Below are 19920 nucleotides of genomic sequence, written 5' to 3' on the forward strand. Positions count from 1 at the left end.
TATACATGTGGTACTTGTACCTAGTGGAAAAGGTGTAGTGGATATGTCCTTAATTCCTCAACTCACTAGAGAAATTAATTTATAAGATGTAAAAGAAATCATACCAAAGGGTCATCAGCCTAAGTGTTTTAGAAACAGCAGCATTTCAAGGAGCAAACAGTCATTAGTTAAGTACCGTAAGTAGCTCAAAGAAAATGAAAGTGAACATTAGCCCACCAGATTCGGAAATAAAATCTCAGAATCATCTAAAACACACTTCTCAAGCTGTAACCTATCGGTATTTCACCTGGGTTACAGACAGCCGCCATGTCCTCAGCACAGGAGAAGATGGCTGCCTAAATGTCATCGATGTGCAGACAGGAATGCTCATCTCTTCTATGGCCTCAGACGAGCCCCAGAGGTAATGTTTTCTGGAATTACTAGTGGTGAAGTCATTTACGAACAAGTTCATGAGCATGTCACTTGGGCTTGCGTTGGCCAGTGTAACATAGCCCTTCCATCATGAATGATGAAATGACTTTCTAAATCATTCTCGCAGGTGCTTTATCTGGGATGGAAATTCTGTTTTATCTGGAAGTCAGTCTGGTGAACTGCTTGTTTGGGACCTACTCGGAGGAAAAATCAGTGAGCGAATTCAGGGCCACACAGGTAAGTTGCGCAGTTGACTTGACCTTTCTTCCTAAACAGTGAACTGAAACCTGCTTTTCCCACCAGGGAACAAACTCTTCTCAGGCAGAAACACCCCATGAGCCCTCTGTGCCGTGAACATTCCCTTCCAGCATCCTGGGTGGCCAGGTGATCGCCAGCTCGAGTCCTTCAGGATTTAGATTTATGTTGACAGACATTTGGTTCCAAAAAGGAAGTTTTTATATTAATTTCCATATGGAGAATAAAAAACCAAAAGCTGGAATAGTTTTCCTTTTTTCTTTTTACTTATATGCTCATAGTTAAAAAAAAGAAAAAAAAGCAGAAACAATACAAAAGTAGTGAATTACAATGAAAACTAAGCCTTCCTTCCCTTCTTGGAGGGACTTTTTCAGTTTGTGTCCTGCATGTGTGCCCCGCCATTGAGAAGGTGTGTTTGTGTCTGTATATACTTATTCTGCTCGTTTTTGTCACTTAGTAGTTATCTCTTGGAGACTCACTATATTTGTGTTTTCCTCCTGGTCATTTGGAAGATTTATGGCTCTTAATTCTTGGAGTATCTATGGTTCTAAGTATCTACTGACTTTCCACTGTGAGCAGAACGTCCCACCTTCATTCTCTTCCCTGTCACTCAGTTTGGTATGGTTATTTCTTAACATTATACAGTGAAGTGATTTGTCTATGCCTTTTTTCTCTACTAGCTTTACCTAACATTTTGACTCCTTCCTATAGAAATGGAAGTCAAGCAGCAAACTTACACCCATTCCCCATCATCTCCTTCCTTTTGTTCCTTGTAGTATATATAATATTTGCATTCTGTTCTGTATCCATAATTCTCAGTCATTTTAACTTTAGCTTTAAATAGTTTCTTATTCCTCACCAGTTCCTTGTAACAAGCAGTTTTTAATTTATAGAAAGATTTTATTACAGGACAAGACAACATAGTACTTATTAGTGTATCTCTGGGGACCTCCCTGGTAACTTGCTACACCTGACCAGCGTCTCTCTCTCTCGTCCCCTAGGTGCTGTGACGTGTATATGGATGAATGAACAGTGCAGCAGTATCATCACGGGAGGGGAAGACAGACAAATCATGTTCTGGAAATTGCAGTATTAAGTGCCTTTTCCTCTCTGAAATATTAAATTGAACTCTATTTAATGTTATTTTTAAACCAAACTTTTAAATGAACTGGTGACTGTGCAATGATAGTAATTAGAAGTTCTACCACATGACAAATTTGTGGTTTTAAACTTTCTACATCATGGTGACTTCATTAAAAGCCGTTCGTTGCCATCCTTGAAGGCAGATCAAGATAAGGCAGTGTTAGGGAGAAAACATTACATTTGTAAGGCAGACGATCATCCCAGTATGATGGTCAGAAGACAGGCTGGGGTGGCAGAGAGTAGCTGAGAGATTTATAGGCTGGGCAAACTCTCAGAAAGCACCGAACTTAGAATTTTCCAAGAAAATGTGCAGTATTCTCTTCTACTTCTGAGTCACTATTTTGTCTTCGTAAGCTACACAATTGCTGCCCACTGGGCTTTTGGGTGAGTGTGTTTTCATGGAGTGTTACTTTCGATAACCTACTGTCCCCAGATTCTAAGAACCTGGGGAAGGATTAGCAGTTCTTATAACAGTACGTTTACTGTGTATAGGAACGGTTTATGTCATTATGGCTGTTAAATGCTCATCTTTTCTACGACATTAAAAGTATTTTTCTGTAATGAAAACAGTTTTCATTTTCTTATTTAAATGATTTATTATAAAGACTAGTATCTTTTAAGAACTTCAAGTATTGATCCTCTGGAAAACCATACTTAATGACACAAATGTTGTTCTTAACCTTTTGAAACTATTTTCAGAGCCAAGGCCAGAGAGCAAGGTAGATAATCAAACTGGGAAACATTGTTTGGTTTGCTTTTCTAAATTTCAGACAAAGTAAGCTGTAAAGCAATAGCACTGATTTTCTTTTATATTCAACACCTGAACCACAGTAATTATATGATTTAAAATTTTTCTGTTTAAAAACATTGTTCTATCTTGTAGGCAGTGACGTGGGGGAAAAACTTGAATCAGACCAGGGTAATAGAATTTGCAGAGTCAGTTTTAAGTGTCATTAAACGTTACTTGGTCTCGGATGTTGCTAGGGCGAATCAATAGCCCCATTGAGTTCCTGCTGCGCGGCCGGAAGTGTGCAGGCCTGTCTATCTGGGGTTCACAGCTGGAAGCACTGTTCCTGACGCTTCCACCCTCTCAGCACAGAGGACTCTTCTCAGGGCCCCTGGGTGTCAGCTGCTCTAGGAGATGACTCTCTCCCACAGGCCCAAGGTGAATCCCACGTGCCTATTTTCTAGGTCATGTGCAAGTCTGGTGAAAGCCACTGACAGTTTCCAAATGATGCAATAACAGACAGACAAAAATCTAACTTTATTTATACATATTTAATTAAAATAGAATAGACATAAATCAAAAAGAAGAAAAAAATCAGGTTAAGTGTCACTGCCATTTTGTTTGCAGGGAGGAGTCAGGACATGGAACAAATTACCAGGGAAACATTCTATGACCATGCCAAAGTAGCACGGTTACATAATGCTAAGAGTAGAATGCCCAAATTAGGTATTATCCCACTTAATCTAAAAATGAAAGAAGGGAGTCAGAAGTTTGTCCTATTTCCTATAAGAATTTTTACATTAAATATATAGTGATTCATTTCTCAGAAAGTGATACCAGTAACTTTTAGAAGAAAGAAGTTTCCATTACACAATGACTAGAAAATCTCAAATGCAACTAAGCAGCTATGCTATAGCTCAGTATCTCCCAGTAAACTGCTCTGGGCTGCTGAACATTTCAGTTAATACAGAACTGCATGGTGGGTTTCAGAAAGGCAGCAGTAGTTACATTTTGGCTTTTATTCTAGATGCTTAGCATAGTTAAGGCGACAGTTTAAGCATATTAAGTGAAGGTAGTTAAAATTTAGTGATAATCTACACAATCTCTTGCAACCTACATACACTGTCTAATGCTTACAATGGAATGAAACCAGTGTTACTTAATTGGTGTTTTACACACACACACACACAAGCACACAGAACTAAAAGAAAAAAAAAAACTATCAAAAGCAATCATTCTAAATGTACTATGGTAAACACAGTAAAAATGCAAATATCCCATAGAACTAAAGTAATTAAACAGCACTACTTGATTTCTAGGATAAAGGTAACTGGTTCTAACACAAAGCTAAGCCTGTATCAGTCATCCTAATCATAATGGCTTGTAAAAGCATCAGGTTTCCAGTAGAGAAACTATTCTATGAAAGTCAGTAAATGTTTTCGTAGTTTCACATTTGTAAAACCAGGATAAGGCTATACAACTATCTTGAAGTTTGAACAAGGTATAAGATCAAACAGTAAGACTCCCAGCCATGATGTAAGAAAGAAAGGTCCTCATGCAGCATATGCTCTCTGGCTCCTAGAAAGCTTCATGTGCATAATATAAAGTTAAGTTGCCAAAGAAGTAAACTGGAGAAGTTCAGCGAAGTTTCCATTGTGCCATGACTTTTAAACCTCAGGAATGGTGTGATCCATCAGGCTTTTCATAATGCTTGGTGCCATCCTACAAGAGAGTCACTTTTATTAAATACTGAGTTTTGGGTTTCTTTTTTCAAAAATGCTATGTTGATCCAAGAAAACCCCAATTCAAACTTAGCACCTGTTAACGTCAAGTGGGATGGCGGGGAGGAGGAAGGTCATTTTGATGAATTCAGACCTAAGGGTCACAGGTAATCTAGTTGTTTGATGATTTATAAAAAAAAATGAGACGCTGTTATGAATTGGGGGGGAATGGTGTGTGAGGGGGACCTACCACTGGTTTAAGAGAAGTCTAGAATGGTTAGTCCTGACAATAACTCCCTTTTCCCCCCACTAAGAGTAAGCTAGCTGCATTCTACCCAGAAGCTGAAACAAACAAAAATTTCATCACAGGTGTTTTGAAATCTTTCTACTCTCATTTCCACATGCAAGACAGATTCTGAAAGAAGGGTTCTAAGTTGGCTTGGCAAGAACAGCTACGATAGAAGCCAGGATTTTAAAAGCTCTAGGGAAGATAACCCTTGCTGCCACCTTTCTATTCTCCCCACTCAGCTTTCCAGTCCTCAGCTCCCAAGGACAGACAGTAGCACCACATCACCACGCACCTCTACCTGCCTCCTGAGATGCTCAAGAGAATAAAAACCATTACTCCTAACATCCCACAGGCAAGAATTCCCCATGATGAACTACCATGAGTAGATTCCTCCTGAGCAGAGGAGCTGTAGGCAGAGTGAAGCTGTAGTCAATTTCACTGAAAACAGCTGAGTTGAAAGCCTGCCCACCTCTGTTCATATACCCTTTTTCTACGAGGAATGTCAAAATTTTGGAAATGTATGGTGAATTTTATTCCATACTTGGGAAGTTTTGAAGGGTCTCCTCACCAACCAATTCCTCTGATTTAACTAATTTACTTTAAATTTCTAGGTAAACACCAATGCCATCCCTTAGGTAAAAGAGCCAAAGGTTTGGGAATTAAAAGAAAGCACACTTATGTTAAGTCACGTGACCATAAGCATCAAGTTGTGGAACTGTCGACTTACCGTTTAATAATATGTTCAAAGATAAAAGCAGGCATGATTGTAATAGTAACTACAGTCCCAGATGTTGACAGTATGTCTGCAATTTGAGAGTCCTGGTGAAAACACACAATGAAAAGTAACTCCACTGAGGTGTTATTTAATAAATATTCTTGGTAAAAAATTATATATGTCCTCTTATGTTAGGCTAATATCTCTAAAATCCTGACCCTTGGTATTTATAATTTTTCCTAGTTTTCCTTAGCAAGTTTAATTGTACAGAATCACGATTTTATAGGTGATAAAAAAAATTGCTAAGTAAACTGAGTTGACTATATTAGCCAAAAAAATCATCCTTTCATTATTTAAAATTAAATAATTTCCCCAGATACACGACTACTATATCCCCTCAGTTAACTGTGTATTTGTAAACAAAGTATATGAAATGAACAGGTCTTAATGAAAACCTTTAGACCTTAAAATAGCCCTATTTAGGAATCTGTGGAGGGGAAAAAACCCATAAAAACAAAGTACTACTATGAGCAGAAACTATTACTCATTTCCTACAATTGTTGGATTAACAAAAGCTAGGCAATCATTCAGAATGTCCTCAAAATCTTCAATGCCCATGTCTCTACAGAATTCTAGTTTGAGGGACTTCAGAGTTCAGAGATCATGTAAGTCCAGTCACTCCAGTAATAGCCAGACCATTCCTTTAACTGGCCTGAGCGCACAGCTAGCACAGAGCACGGCCAGAGCCCCCACACTGCCCGCCTTCCCACTGAGTTTCTCTCCTTTGGAGGTCAGTGTGAAAATGGCACCACCTCAACAGACACATGAGAAAGGCATCTGCTAAAGTGAAACTGCAGCAGAACAAGACAAGTTCTGTTCCTTACCTTCAGCCCAATGACATTCTGTCCATTGATCTCGCAGATGTTATGTTCTGTGAGGAGACCATTTCTGGCTGCAGAACTATCTTTCACTATGGATGTTATTTTTCCATTTTTAAAGATAAAACCAACATGTCCAGTACTATCCTTATGCATGGTAATTGTCCGTTCGAAGGGCCTGTAAACATGAGTTCAATCAAAAATTTAATTCCAAGGTAAACATTTTAATGGATTTCTATTCTGCCCTACTGGCTACTTTGCTATAATAAACTCACTGTTTCTAATAAGAGCAAGTATTGGCTCTGATATTGGACATTCACAGAACATCATAGTGTAAAAAATCATTAAAAAGAAAATCTCTCCATTATGGTTTGCCTAACTGACTGATCTAGATTTCCTTCTTTTAAGTATCAAAGACTTAACTGAACATAATGCTTCAATGCAGTTTATCACTATGCTTTTTCCTTTAGAATTCACTGTAACTTAGCAGTAAGAATGAGATAGGTTTGAACAAAAATTGCAGTGTTAAAAATGAATTTTTATCTTTTATTAACTTTCAGAATTTCCTGGAGCTTCACTGCTCTTAGGAAATATTTTTTTATTTAAAACTTTTATAACATTTCTCAGATCTTGATTTTGAAAATTTTATAGAACACATTTTTGCTGTGTTTTAAAAGAACTGCAGAAGCAAGAGGACTGAATTCCTCACGCCCCTTTCAGAAAGGACGGCACGCCGCCGCTGCAACAAGGCAGCAGGCAGTCTCCTCTCGAAGCTGTCGTGCCAGTTACCCTTGCTCACCTCTCGACAACTCTGCTATCACGCCATTATACGGGTTTTATGATCATCTGTGTTTACATTCCACAATTCAGAACAGGCATATCTTCCTGTTGGTCCAAGTTAGTCAAAAATTTTTCTTATATATAAAACAAAAACGGCATTCATCTACAAAACATCTACTAAATAGCTACCAGCTGTGAGAAACTGGAAACACAAGGGTAGATAAAACAGACGTTTGAGAAGAATAAAAACCCAAAAGCTAACTGTAACAATGTGATATAGGACCACTCTTAATAGTTGTGAGGACCAAGGCAAGAAAACAGAGGCCCATATTTCATGTGCGATATGTTTAAATTATAAACAAACTGCTAAATAAAATGTTCCATCCTCCCACCTTGACAACTAGAGCTTCATAACCAGCCAAAAGGCCTGCTTTGGTTTGTAGAAGCTGCAGACCACGTGGGAGTTGTGAGGGACCCTGGCAGTGTGTGTGTGCACCCCAGGCTGGATGTCTGAGCAGTAAACTGGAACATGAGGCCAGGGGCACCATGCTGCTCACTCTTACAACATTCATTTTCTACTTTCTAGAGCAACAGATTAAGACAGGAAAGTTAACTTCTTAGAGGATGAACTTCTATAAGCTTTGAAAGAAGGTGTATGCAAAACAAGAATGCTATTTTTAAAAAGAATCAGACTATGTAAGAAAAATCTGCACCACACAACTACAAGACTTTATAAGGCTAATAACATTTGATCATTTTCTGCAACAAAATACTATATTTATTGAGTCTTAAAAGTTCAAGAAAATGGAGAACTGGTCTTGAATTTCCTTTGAACTGTTTAGTCAGCTTACCTGTCACGAATAGTCATAGTAATCTTCTCTCCAAAAGCCTGTTTGAGCACCTTGTGCGATTTATCAGAGCTCCAGCCTGCACAGTTTTCCCCGTTGATCTGGAGTACTTGGTCCCCAAACCTCAGGCCAACCAGCGAGGCTGGAGAATTTGCCTGGACTAGCTGCACAAATACTCCCTAGGGAAGAACGTAACTCTGCTTATTTACCACTGTTATAACATGGTTTAAAAATGCTGGAAAATTAGAAACCAACTTGCGTTAGGAATCTACCCTACTAATTAAAAAAAAGAAAAATTACGTGACTATATGTATCGTTACTCCCAAAAAAGACACTGAAAATTTTATTAAGGCAATAACCCCAAGAAATAAGGCAAAAAAATTAGATGTCAGTGGTCATTTCTACCTCAAATCATGACCCACCTGACCAACCTCAAACGCCCATTTCACCAAGGAATGAAAAAAGACCAAGGAAAATAAGATAGGATTCCTACAACACACGCAGGCTTCAGGGAGTCTGACAGAATCCAGGTAGTAGCTCATGAGCATTATTGAGGGGGAAAGTGAGTCAAGTATTAGAAGTTTTGTGATTTCTTTTACAGTTTAAAGAATTACAGTTTTAAGTTTATAACTCTACCTTTCAAGCTGAAGGATTGCTTTACTCATTTGCTACATTATGCATAATCAAATAAGATTAGGGTTTAACAGCCTAAAATGGTGGGCACATTCAATACCACTCCAGTTCTTATAAAGAATCCACTATGAGTAAAAACAGAAAACTACAGTTAGCTAAGAACTAAACCCACATGGATATGGTTACTTATGTAAACTCTCATCTCAGGTGTTGAACAAACTATAAACCAACAATTGTAAAAGAAGAGTAAAGCTGGTAAAACATGAAAGCACCTACAAGGTTAGACCCTTGCTACCATCTGAAGCTGGGTCAGAGAAGATCTCTGTCATGTATCCTCCACTTTAGGGCGGTCCATGAAAACTAGGTGGCACCCTGTGAAGTGGTCAGACCACTGAGCTTTGGCAAGGGAACAAATTCACTGCAAGGGTAACTGCAGTGGGGAACAGGGGCCTACGAAGACTGTCTTGTCTCTTTAGGACAGAGGAAAAGACAGCAGCGAAGTCAGAGCTTCCCAGAGAAGCACGCTGATGGGTCTTGAATAAGCTACAAATGTGCAAAGACACTGATGTCCTCAGTCCTCTGGGTAGGCAGGGAGGGTCAGGGCTTCCTGCCAAGCTCAGCCTCAGCCATCTACCACAGTGTGCCACGTTCATTATTTTCTACCTGAAAAGGTGGGACACACTGGGGTAACGAGACTCCTGACTAAAAAGGAATCCAATAAGGTAATACCTAAAATCATAAATTGGAGCAAAGACTCAGCATGTCCTTAACAATCCTAAATGCTTCCTTAGAGAGTAACTTTAATTTCTTCAGTATGGTAAGGTGAGAGATAAAGTAATTATAAAGATAAAATAATGGCTGCCCCAATTAGTCACTTTTGCTCAGAAAATGACCTATTAAATTCATGTTGAAGGACGGAAATAAGAGACCTGCAAAACCACTTCACAAGTTAAATGATCATCATTTGGTTTAAAAATATACATCATAGGACCACCAACTCTCAGTGGTCAGTCTCTTAACTTCCACATGTGTTGCCCTATTTCAATACCAGAATTCTGTTTGTATGAACTATTTATAATATATGCAGACCAGTGAATTTATTACAAAGGGCTCAAAAAGGAAAAAACTATTCATTCAAGGTAACATTAGAAGTCCCAACTCTGCCTCTTCAAACCAGGGCATCTCCAAGGACAAAAAATTTAAGTTAGCAGATTTAAAATATTCTCAATTATAGATACACCACTGTAATGAATTAAAGCGTTTCCATTTTAAATTATTCTAACATTGATCACTTAATATCCAATATTCTATAAACTATTTAGATATATTCAAGTAGATTTAAAAATACTTACGTTATCTATTGATTTAAGCCGGAGCCCAATTTTTCCATCTTGATCCTTACACAGAATGACTTCACGAATCCCTTGCTTAATTTCGGCTCTACGAATCCCAACATCATTGCCGGTTACAGGAGCCACCATATAGTTCATACTGGAAGGTCTTGCTACCAATTGCTGACAAAAATGTACACAACACATTAATATTTAGAAACATTCTCTAGTGAAAAAAACAAAAAGATAATCAACTTGAACATACTCAGTGTGGTTTCCCAAAAAGTAATCTGCAAATTATTTCCCTCAGATAAAGTTTGATTTATGCAAAAATGCCCCTAGTTTTTATTTACTAATTCCTCAGGTAACTTAGTCCTACATTTATCATCTCCAACAGATTCAGTAACTCACTCTCTGTCTGCTGCCTTCTGAATTCACTGGCATTTTTTCACATGTACTTTGGCTTGTTTTCAACTCAAATTTATTATCCTTGAACTGAAAGGCCATATCACACTTTTGAAATTCACACATTTTCCAGTGTTCTTTTATGTGGTCTGATCTTTAGTCATCTACTTATCCTTTCAGAGCTTCTAAAAAAGGGGCAACCTTCTTACCTCTCAGCGCCATTGTGAGGATTTAAAGAACAGTGCATGCTGTATAAGTGCTGGCACACACAGGACAGTCAAATGTTACTTCTCGTCGCCTTGGACGAACATCTACAGATTAAACAACTGTACGCACAAACCGGCTGCCACAACATGCCAGGCACCAAGTTTCCAGTTTCTCATTTTTTTCAAGTTTTCTTGACCAAAACTGGTTTCTTGTTTTAAGTGGACCTTTTCTTCAACCAAAAAGACAGTGAGGGAAGAGCTTACCGAGGCTTTTTAATCAGAATTTGTCATAAAAAGCCCTGTTCTGGCCAAGAATAGTGATGCTCGGTCAGAGCCGCAATGACAGGTAAAGAGGAACCTCAGCTACACATACTCATTTGCAAATTTTTTTGTTCAGAATTCGTGCTAATTATGCCAGCATATTCTAAAGCTGACAGTCTAACAGGAGTAACACATACACAACTATACTGGAAATCAGAACACAAGGCCAGAAAGTATTTCTTATGAAGGATCACAAAGGTTTGAAAGAAATAATTACAGCTACACGAGACACAGGAAAATCAGGTGATAGGATAGAAAAAGAAAAACTTAAGAAGCAAATGAATTATTTAGTTTAGCTGGAATACAGGACAAAACGGGTGGCTTTGAAGTGGGTTTTACTTTTGGAAAAGAATCTTTACTTTTTCCAGCAAGTATTTTTTAAGTACTTACTGTGTCCTTACTATGATCATTATAACCAACACCATGTTACCTCTGGCCCCTCCCCCATTCTAAGCAAACCACCATCTCTGGTGAAGGCGACTACAATAACCTTCTACATAGTCTCCCTGCTTCCTCTCTTGCCCTTCTACTATCCATTCTCCACACAGCAAGCATAGAAATCTTTAAAAAAAAAAAAAAATCAGATTATACCACTCCATAACTCAGATCCCAATCCCTTATCACGGGCTACAAGGCCGTGGACCACCTGGCCCTGACTACCCCTCCAATGCCGTCTGCTGCCACATTCTGCCTTGTTTCCTCTGCCCATCACATAGGCCTGTCTCTCAGGTCTACCATGTTCATTTCTTTTTGAAGGCCTTTGATTTCTGTCTATACTGTTTGGGATGTTCTCCCACCAGATAATCACATGCTTCACTCCTTCATTTCATTCAGTTCTCTGCTCAGACGTCAACCTTTCAGAGAGAATGTTCATGCTCGCCGTATTGAAATAGAGCCCTAGCACTCTATTCACTTACTCTTCTTCCATTCATTTCACATGTCATAGTATTGGTTGACTTGTCTAGAATGTGAGTTTCACTAGAGTCGGGGCGGGGGTACTGTGGTTCACTATTCTGTCTACCACTCCTAGCACAGTGCCTGGAACGTGCTACTGGCTCTCATCTCCACTAAGTCGAGGTGCCAGCGGGAGACGAATGTTGAGAGGCTGGTGGTAGAGACCTTATAGGATATAATATAGGCTTTGAATGAGCAACCAAATATACGATGCAGTTTCTTTCAAGGCCTGAAAATAAGTTCCGGAAACCAAGGTGTAGCTTGGGAATGGTTCTTCTCGGTGTTACTTATAAACACCCATGCACAAAACTTTTGCATCCCATCCCCACATCTTTGAGCTCTGTAGTTTGGAGGTCTGTCTTACAAGGGAGGAATGCCTCCAGGAAGGGACACAATAATATTTCCCATGAATTAGAAGATCACCACGTAACTGTTTTAGACTTCACATGCCACTGAAATAAAGACAAAAAGAAGCTACTGACCCGGCTAGGGTGATTAATTCTGGTTTCCAAGAGGAAATTGGGTTGCTGCTAGATAATGGGTTCTAAACTACGTTTGGCACTCAGGAGGTTCTTTGAGATGCCTTTTAGGTCTTCTATGTCCAACAGTGAAATTAATAGAAAAACAGACTTATGCTTGCAGTCATGATGGGGCCAGACTTGCCCACCTGCCATGAACAACTAGAAAATTGGAAAAATAGGAGGCAACAATTTTTGGAAGGTGGACATTAGACAGCACAGGACAGAGATCCCTGACAGAAGGGAAACACATGAGGTGAGCCCTATCATCACCTGGCTTTCTGCCTGGAGCACTGTCCAGACTGGAGCCAGAGGTGCGAACCCCAAGCAGAGCGCTATGCTCTTGATAAGTTGAGGAGACTAAGATCAGAGGTCAGGAAGGCTGAAGCAGCTAGTACGGCAGCTCGAATTTTCAGGGCTGAGTCCCTAAGAGGAGGTAGTGACACAGAGAAAGAGCTCCGGAAATCCGGATGGGGCCCCTTGGATCTGCTGCTGAATACTAACCCAAGTATGTGTGAGGTGAAGTCCGCAAGGCCAGGCAAAGAGCACGCAGGGAGCTGTAAGCTGAAGTTTCTGGAGATCACACTGCGCTGGGAGACTCTCAAGTTCCCACCAGCCAGAGGGGACTGTGCTTGGTGAATACCCAGGGCATTCAGTGGAGAGCCCAGAGGGGACGTACTTCTTTAGTAGTGGGGCTACACTAGCCCTTGTAAAGGCTGCTTCAGACCCACGCCATCAGTGTAAAACCAAGCCTCAAAAGGAGCAAGCTGATCCACATGTAACTTCACTGCCCGCAGAACAAGTGCCAACACACTTTAAAGAAATACAACATACTCCACCACCTAACAATGTAACATTCACAATGTCCATCTCCAACGAACAAAATACGAGGCATGTGAACAAGGAGGAAAATGTAACCCATAATCAGGAGAAAAATCAGTGAATAGAAAGAGATTTAAAACAACAGATCATGAAATTAGCACACAGATTTTAAGAGAGCTACTATAAATATGCTCGACGATTTAAAGGAAACAAGAAACAAGAGAAACAGAAGATACAGAAACCAGATGGAACATCTAGACCAGGAAAATACAATATGTGAAATGAAAAATTCACTAGATGAGAAGAATTCATAGAAATCTCCAGCAAGAAATTAAAATAAATTAAAACAAAAAAGGAAGAAAATGCAGGGCAGTAAAGAGCCCTGGAGATTCAGACACTTCACAAATGAAGGTTTAGGTCTCCCCATTAGGTATTAAAAAAAGAAAAGACCAGCTCAAGTGCAAGCCAAGGGGGAAGAGGGTCACAAATGTGTAGCAGACACAGGGAGTCACAGTATTAACTACGGCTGCATGACTAGTTACCCAAAAGCAGCACAGCAGCGATCACTATCTTCTCTGCTCTATCTGTAAATTTTCCGTAAATGCAACAACTTATCTTTCTGTTCCTCCCTACTTCGTATCACCTTAATACATGAATTGTTGGGAGTGGTTAACTTTATACTTTTGTCTTCAGGTTAAAAATATTCAGCAGGGAATGTAAATACACTCAATGGTCACTTGACAGGGATATGTTCTGAGAAATGTGTCAATAGGCAATTCCGTCATCGTGCAAACATCAGAGTGTACTTAACAAACCGAGACGGTACAGCCTACTCCACACCTAGGCTCTATGGTGCAGCCTATTGCTCCTAGGCTACAAACCTGCACAGCATGTCGCTGTGCTGAGCACTGTAGGCAACTGTCACACACTGGTATTTGAGTATTTAAACATATTTAAACACAGAAAAGGTACATGGGTACCATAAAAATATGGTAGAAATCACAAAAAAGGGTGCACCTGTATAGGGCACTTACCATGAATGGAGCCTGCAGGACTGGAAGTTGCTCTGGGTGAGTCCGTGAGTGATTAGTGTGAATGTGAAGGCCTAGGACATCACTGAACACTACTGTACATTTAGGCTACACTAAATTTATAAAAAAATATTTTTCTTTCTTCAATAAATGAACCTTTGCTGTTAGTGCCATCAAGTCACTTCTGACTCTTAGCAACACTGTGTACAGCAGAGTGGAACCCTGCCTGGTCTTTGTGCCCCATCCTTCACCTGCTAGCGCTACATCAGATGATGCTCTGCTCCTATTCATAGGGTTTTCATGGCCAATTTTTTTAGCAGTGGGTGGCCACGTCCTTCTTCCTAGTTGGTCTTAGTATGAAATCTCTGCTGAAACCTGTCCACCATGGGTGAGCCTGCTGGTATTTGAAATACTGGTGGCATAGCTTTCAGCATCACAGCAACACGCAGCTGCCATAGTATGACAACCAACAGAGAGTGGTGTGGTCCTCTGCTGGGAAACGAACCCAGACCACAGTGTGAGAGCACCAAATCCTAACCACTAGGCCACCAGCGCTGGCAAAATTAACCTTAGCTTACTATAACTATTTTACTTTATAAACTTTTCAAATTTTTTAAAACTTTTTGACTCTTTTGTAATAATAGCTAAAACACAAATACACTGAACAGCTATACAAAAATATTTTTTCTTTATATCCTTATTTATATAACCTTTTTTCTATTTTTGAATTTTATTTTTTTTTTCACTCTTTAAACTGTTGTTAAAAACTAAGACACAAACACACACATTAGCCCAGGCCTACAGAGGGTGAAGATCATCAATATCACTGCCTTCCACCTCCACATCTTGTCCCACTGGGAGGTCTTCCGGGGCAGTAACATGCATGGAGCTGTCATCTCCTATGATAACAATGCCTTCTTCTGCAACACCTCCTGAAGGACCCGCCTGAGGCTCTTCTTGAGGAGGTGTCACTCTTTTCAGAAATATGTCCATGGTGGTTGGCTTGGTTTGTTCCTTTTTTTCCATCACAGATTTGCTTGTAAGCAGATAATCACCATGAACATTCCTCTCTGTTAATGAAAACCTTTCAGTGTTGGGGTTCATGTCTTCAAACTTTTTAAGGAGCTTGTTGAGGTCTGCAAAAGCTTCTGCTAAACCCTCCACTGTGAATTTTCTTGGGGCTTCTTTCTCTTCTCTTGCAATAATTTTATGATGGCTATGATGTCACTAGGTGATAGCAATTTTTCAGTTCTGTTATAATCTTACGGGACCCTGTCATATATGTGGTCTGTCATTGATCAAAAGGTCATTATGCAATGCAGGACTGTACTTAAAATGGTAATTAGTATCACATAGTAATTGATACCATGGACCACTGCCCAGAGATGGCCAAGATAACTGGTGTCATCCCATTTTGGGGAAAGGGTAAGAGTAACTTCATTATGTCAGATGTAACTGGCTTAATTTTGTACACCCCTGGGTTAAGAATGATTTTTATATTTCTAAAAGGTTGTAAACAAACAGAAAACAAGGAGAATATGTGACAGAGACCATGTATGGCCAGCAGAGCCTAAAATACTTACTACTATGGATCCCTTAATAGAAAAAGTTTGCTGAACCTCAATTATATGAAGACTTGCACCTTTTAAGGGGAAGCTATAAAGCTGCCATTGCTGTCACATGAAGTTAAAATGCTTGTAGAAGAGTGTGGATATAGTGAGTAGCCAAAGGAGTAGGCGGTGCCAGGGATTAAGTTACTGTCAGCTCCACAGCTCTCCTTCTAGACTCAATTCGGTGATGCTGGAGCTTGAACTGTGCAAATTACATTTTCCTTTTTCAGCAGGTTTCTGATTAGCATCCACCACATGACACAATAGAGAGATTGCAAGGCTGGAGGAGGGACAAGTGTCTTGTCCCTTCCTGTTTGCTTCCTGTTCCTGCCAGCATTGCCCGGGTCTAGCCCTTAATCATGGTGGCAGCAACTGATTCCATTCTCCAGCTTTTACTGACACTCCCAGAACCAGTTTCACTGCAACCCCTCAGAGGTACCAGCACTGACAGCAGTGTCGCCTCCTCCAAGGCCTGAGGCCCAGCTCCACGGAGCTCCTCCCCAAGCTTCCAGGTTCTGATAACGCCAACCTCTTCCCTGTGTTACCCACATCCGTGGAGGAGCAGCTACTTTCTGCAATCATATCTGTGTTCCATTTTTGCTTTTTTCAATTCTTCAACCTCTTTGTCTAATTTTCTTAAATTATCTCGGTTAAAATATCTACTGTGATTTCTGTTTTCCCAAGAGGACCCTGACTGATACAAGCAAGTTTTCAATAAATATTTGGTAAATAAATAAATACCAGGCACTGTATTATGCACTGGGGTTATGGCAACAAGACAGGCTGGGACCCTGTCTTGATGAAGTGAGTATTTAACTACCATTATAATAAGTGCTATGAAGTGCTATGGTCTTATAGCAATGACCTTAATAAAAAAAGGGTACAAGATACATTATATTTAAGCCTAGAATTTGGGGTCTAATCACAAGGAGCTTTAGACTTTGGAATGTTAAAAGATTATGAGTAAAAAAGATAGGACAGACCTGTACTTCAGAATGATGAATCTAGCAGCAGCTTAGTACTGTTTGATATAAGAAGTTATGAGAGGAAACGTAAGAGACTACTGTAATAATCTAGGTTAGAAGTACAGAAATCCTGAATAAGGTTATGGTAGGACTGGAATGAATAAAATGAATACAGGAAACATGGTAGAGACAGAGTCATAGGTTTTAGTAACTGACTAAATGCAGACAACAAAGAAGACTGGACTAGTCAATGGCATCTGAATCTTCGACTCCTAGTAAATTAAAAGTGAAAGTGGTAATAACACAAAAAGAAGTAGACTATTTAAGAAGTGATATACAGAAGGCAGTCTAAAATTTCTGAGAAGTCAATACTACAGTTATAAACTTGTGTGTTAGCCAAAAAGAGGAGAGCTTATATCCATGTGTAAAGTGTAATTTTATATAATTCAAAATTAATTACACTATACATACCCCCTGAATTGGTGCTCCAGGGATCATGGCCATATTTGCACGTATTTCTTCATCGTTTAAACTCAGGCCCATGTACTGAGAGAGCTCCGGATACAACTTAGGATAGAGATCTAATATAAATAAATAAATGAATGAATGGATAAAGAAAAAAACATTGGTAGAATATTCAAAATGAAAACTGTTGTTATTGTGGGCTTATGATTGTGTTAAAAAAATTACATTACATTTAATTTATAAAATCTAGGATGAATTTAAATTAGGAATCTGGAAAAGCACTTCCCTATCTCTGTAAGGACAATTAGAAGTGGAAAACAGTAAAAATTTAAGGTGAAAGTCATAAAATATGAAGACATTTGAACTGAAATAACCAGAGATTTCTAAATACTCAAGAGTACAGATTTTTCCAAGTAAGCTATTTTGCCCTTCCGTTTTCTTAAAATAAACCTATGTAACTAGCAATTTTGTAAGCATACCACTGATTCTCCAATTCAGAACAACTGACAAAATGTCTACTGTCAAGCCAGCTACTTTATAACTCATTTAGTAAACATGGCTATGAAACGATTCTTAACTACAAAAAAAAAAAAACCAAAGCTTGTAAATTTATTTAGTGTCATATTTTAAGAATGTTAACCACATTCCAAAGAACTCTTGGAAACAATATAGTTAAATATTAACAGTACTTAACTTAGTAGCAGAGTTAGGTACTATTTCCCAAAGCGCTTTTTTACATGATTTCTGACTTAAAATGGATTTTCTAAAAGAAATTTATTGTTATAAATAGTTATGATAGTCCACAAAAACCTATTTAATACTCCGTATGTATCTTAAGTCACATTATTTAAGGGCTGTGTCCTGAATCCCTATGAACTCAGAGGAAGAGGGACCAAAGAGAAGCGCATGGAGATTGGGGCGAGATTCCAGGATTTGGGAAGCTCCCCCAAAAGGATGTGGTTGGAAATTTCACCCCCACAATTCTGTAAAGATAGAGGACAGTCCAGGAAGTTGAAAAGAAGTTCAAGAGCAGTAGCAGGCGGCACAATTCACATAGAAGGTTTTTTCATAAATGAATCAGTCATCAGGTAGGGACTTGTGAGAGGCGATACTTAATTTTATTAACTTAATTTTCATTAAGCCGTTAAACATCTTCATATTCATAGTTCATTTTCTTGATTACAGGATTATTTTTTGAAATGAATATTTTTTTCTTCTTACCGGTAAAGCTTTAACCAACAATTTTATGCTGAATCTTTAAAGAAAATCTTGGATTCTCTATTTCAGCAAAAGAACACTTAACAGATATTTCTGTTCAGGGAAACTAAACCCAAAGTATAAACCTACTTCCATCTTGAGAGACGGGAGGAGCAGAAGCTTCAGACAAAACTGCTGGGTTGGCAGGGTTTGCAGAATAGGCAGTCTGAGCCTGAAAAAGAAAAAAAGAAAATTCTAACAATGCTATTTATATAATTATTTAAAATTCTTATATAATTTATAAGTTAAATTCAGTACTTCCAAAAAGAAACTAAAACACCTAAATTTTATTCGAGGAATTTTAATTTCAAACACTTCAGCAATACGTTTTTCAAAGAAAATCTGCAAATCACAAATACATTTCATATTCCAAATATTTTAACAATAGCATATAAAACTTGACTAAACAGCATTCTACCTATCTTATAACCAATATTTCACAGTGCTGTTCCAAATTAATAAACTAATATTTTCAAAATTCATTATAAAATGTATACATTTTACATCTTCATTATTCTTTTACTAATTAGTCTAAGTAAAAATATTTTATTTGCATGAGGAAAAAAGCTCAACCACATTCATATAAAAAGTCACATAGAAAAACACCTAAAATCTAAACACTTAAGTTGCTAATATTTATTTTGCCATTTTAGCATATCTCATTGAAATAATCTGTATCTTCATTTTAGCAAGTATAAGAAAGGGTTATGCTATACTAAATACAAAAGTATTACAAAGTATGCAAAACATTTTATCACTGACATGAATGATGATAAAGTAATGTAATTTATAACTGTTAAACAAACTTGCCAAAATCACTTTGACAATGGATATATTTATCAATGCTACTCATGCTCAAGCATGGCAGCAACTCTTCTCCGGGCTGCCTTCATAGCCCATGTTGTGGCGAGTCCTCCACTGACGGAAATCCTTTTTCCTTTACAGATAGATCTCACTTTCTCAAACAGCCATACATCATTTAGAGACAAGGCTGGTAATAAGTTGTATGAGCCCATCTCTAATATAACTTTTTACTTAATTGGAAATATGTTGATTAAGTAATGAAGTTTATACCTATATCTCAATCTAGTCCTGAAATTAATGCTAAGGGTAGTCACAAAGATGCTTGGAGAGACGGAAGCTTAATTTAAGTACAGCCTACAAAAGTATTAAATAGTACTTCACTCATTTGGATTGTAAATGTTCTCATATGCTTGTTTTTAATTTTAAAATTTTCTTTATTACTCCAGTAACGTTGGATAATAACATTATATAACTTTCAGGTGTATATCGTAATATAGTTTGAATTCTGTGTAGATTACATCATGTTCACCACCCAAAAACTAATTACAATCCATCACGTCACACAAATGTGCCTAACCACCCTTTCTGCCCTCCTCCCTCTCCCACTTCCCCTCTGGTAACCACTAATCCAATCTCTGTTGCCATGAGTGTGTTTGTCGTTGTTTTTATCTTCTACTTATCTGTGAGATCATATGGTATTTGACTTTCTCCCTCTGACTTAGTTCACTCAGCATAATACCCTCAAGGTCCATCCATGCTGTCAAAAGTGGCCAGACTTCATCATTTCTTACAGCTGAGTAGGATTCCATTGTGTATATATAGCACATCGTT

The 19920-nt window shown here is 38.5% G+C and overlaps 2 protein-coding genes across 2 annotated transcripts in view; one reads left to right on the forward strand and one right to left on the reverse strand.

Annotated features, from left to right (window-relative positions):
• Positions 1-2376, forward strand: part of NSMAF (neutral sphingomyelinase activation associated factor) — a 59259-nt gene extending 56883 nt beyond the window's left edge. The window contains exons 29-31 of the mRNA XM_070630544.1: positions 298-400; positions 539-648; positions 1668-2376. Coding sequence (XP_070486645.1) covers positions 298-400; positions 539-648; positions 1668-1762 — 308 coding nt within the window. The 3' untranslated portion in view covers positions 1763-2376. The remainder of the gene's footprint in view (positions 1-297; positions 401-538; positions 649-1667) is intronic.
• A 678-nt stretch (positions 2377-3054) lies between these two features.
• Positions 3055-19920, reverse strand: part of SDCBP (syndecan binding protein) — a 39044-nt gene continuing 22178 nt past the window's right edge. The window contains exons 3-9 of the mRNA XM_008539326.2: positions 18376-18457; positions 17035-17144; positions 9753-9914; positions 7771-7946; positions 6146-6317; positions 5274-5365; positions 3055-4258 (exon numbers count right to left, since the gene is read on the reverse strand). Of these exons, the coding sequence (XP_008537548.2) occupies positions 4204-4258; positions 5274-5365; positions 6146-6317; positions 7771-7946; positions 9753-9914; positions 17035-17144; positions 18376-18457 (849 nt within the window). The 3' untranslated portion in view covers positions 3055-4203. The remainder of the gene's footprint in view (positions 4259-5273; positions 5366-6145; positions 6318-7770; positions 7947-9752; positions 9915-17034; positions 17145-18375; positions 18458-19920) is intronic.

This window comes from Equus przewalskii, chromosome 8 (assembly GCF_037783145.1).
Source record: "Equus przewalskii isolate Varuska chromosome 8, EquPr2, whole genome shotgun sequence".
Lineage (NCBI taxonomy): Eukaryota > Metazoa > Chordata > Mammalia > Perissodactyla > Equidae > Equus > Equus przewalskii.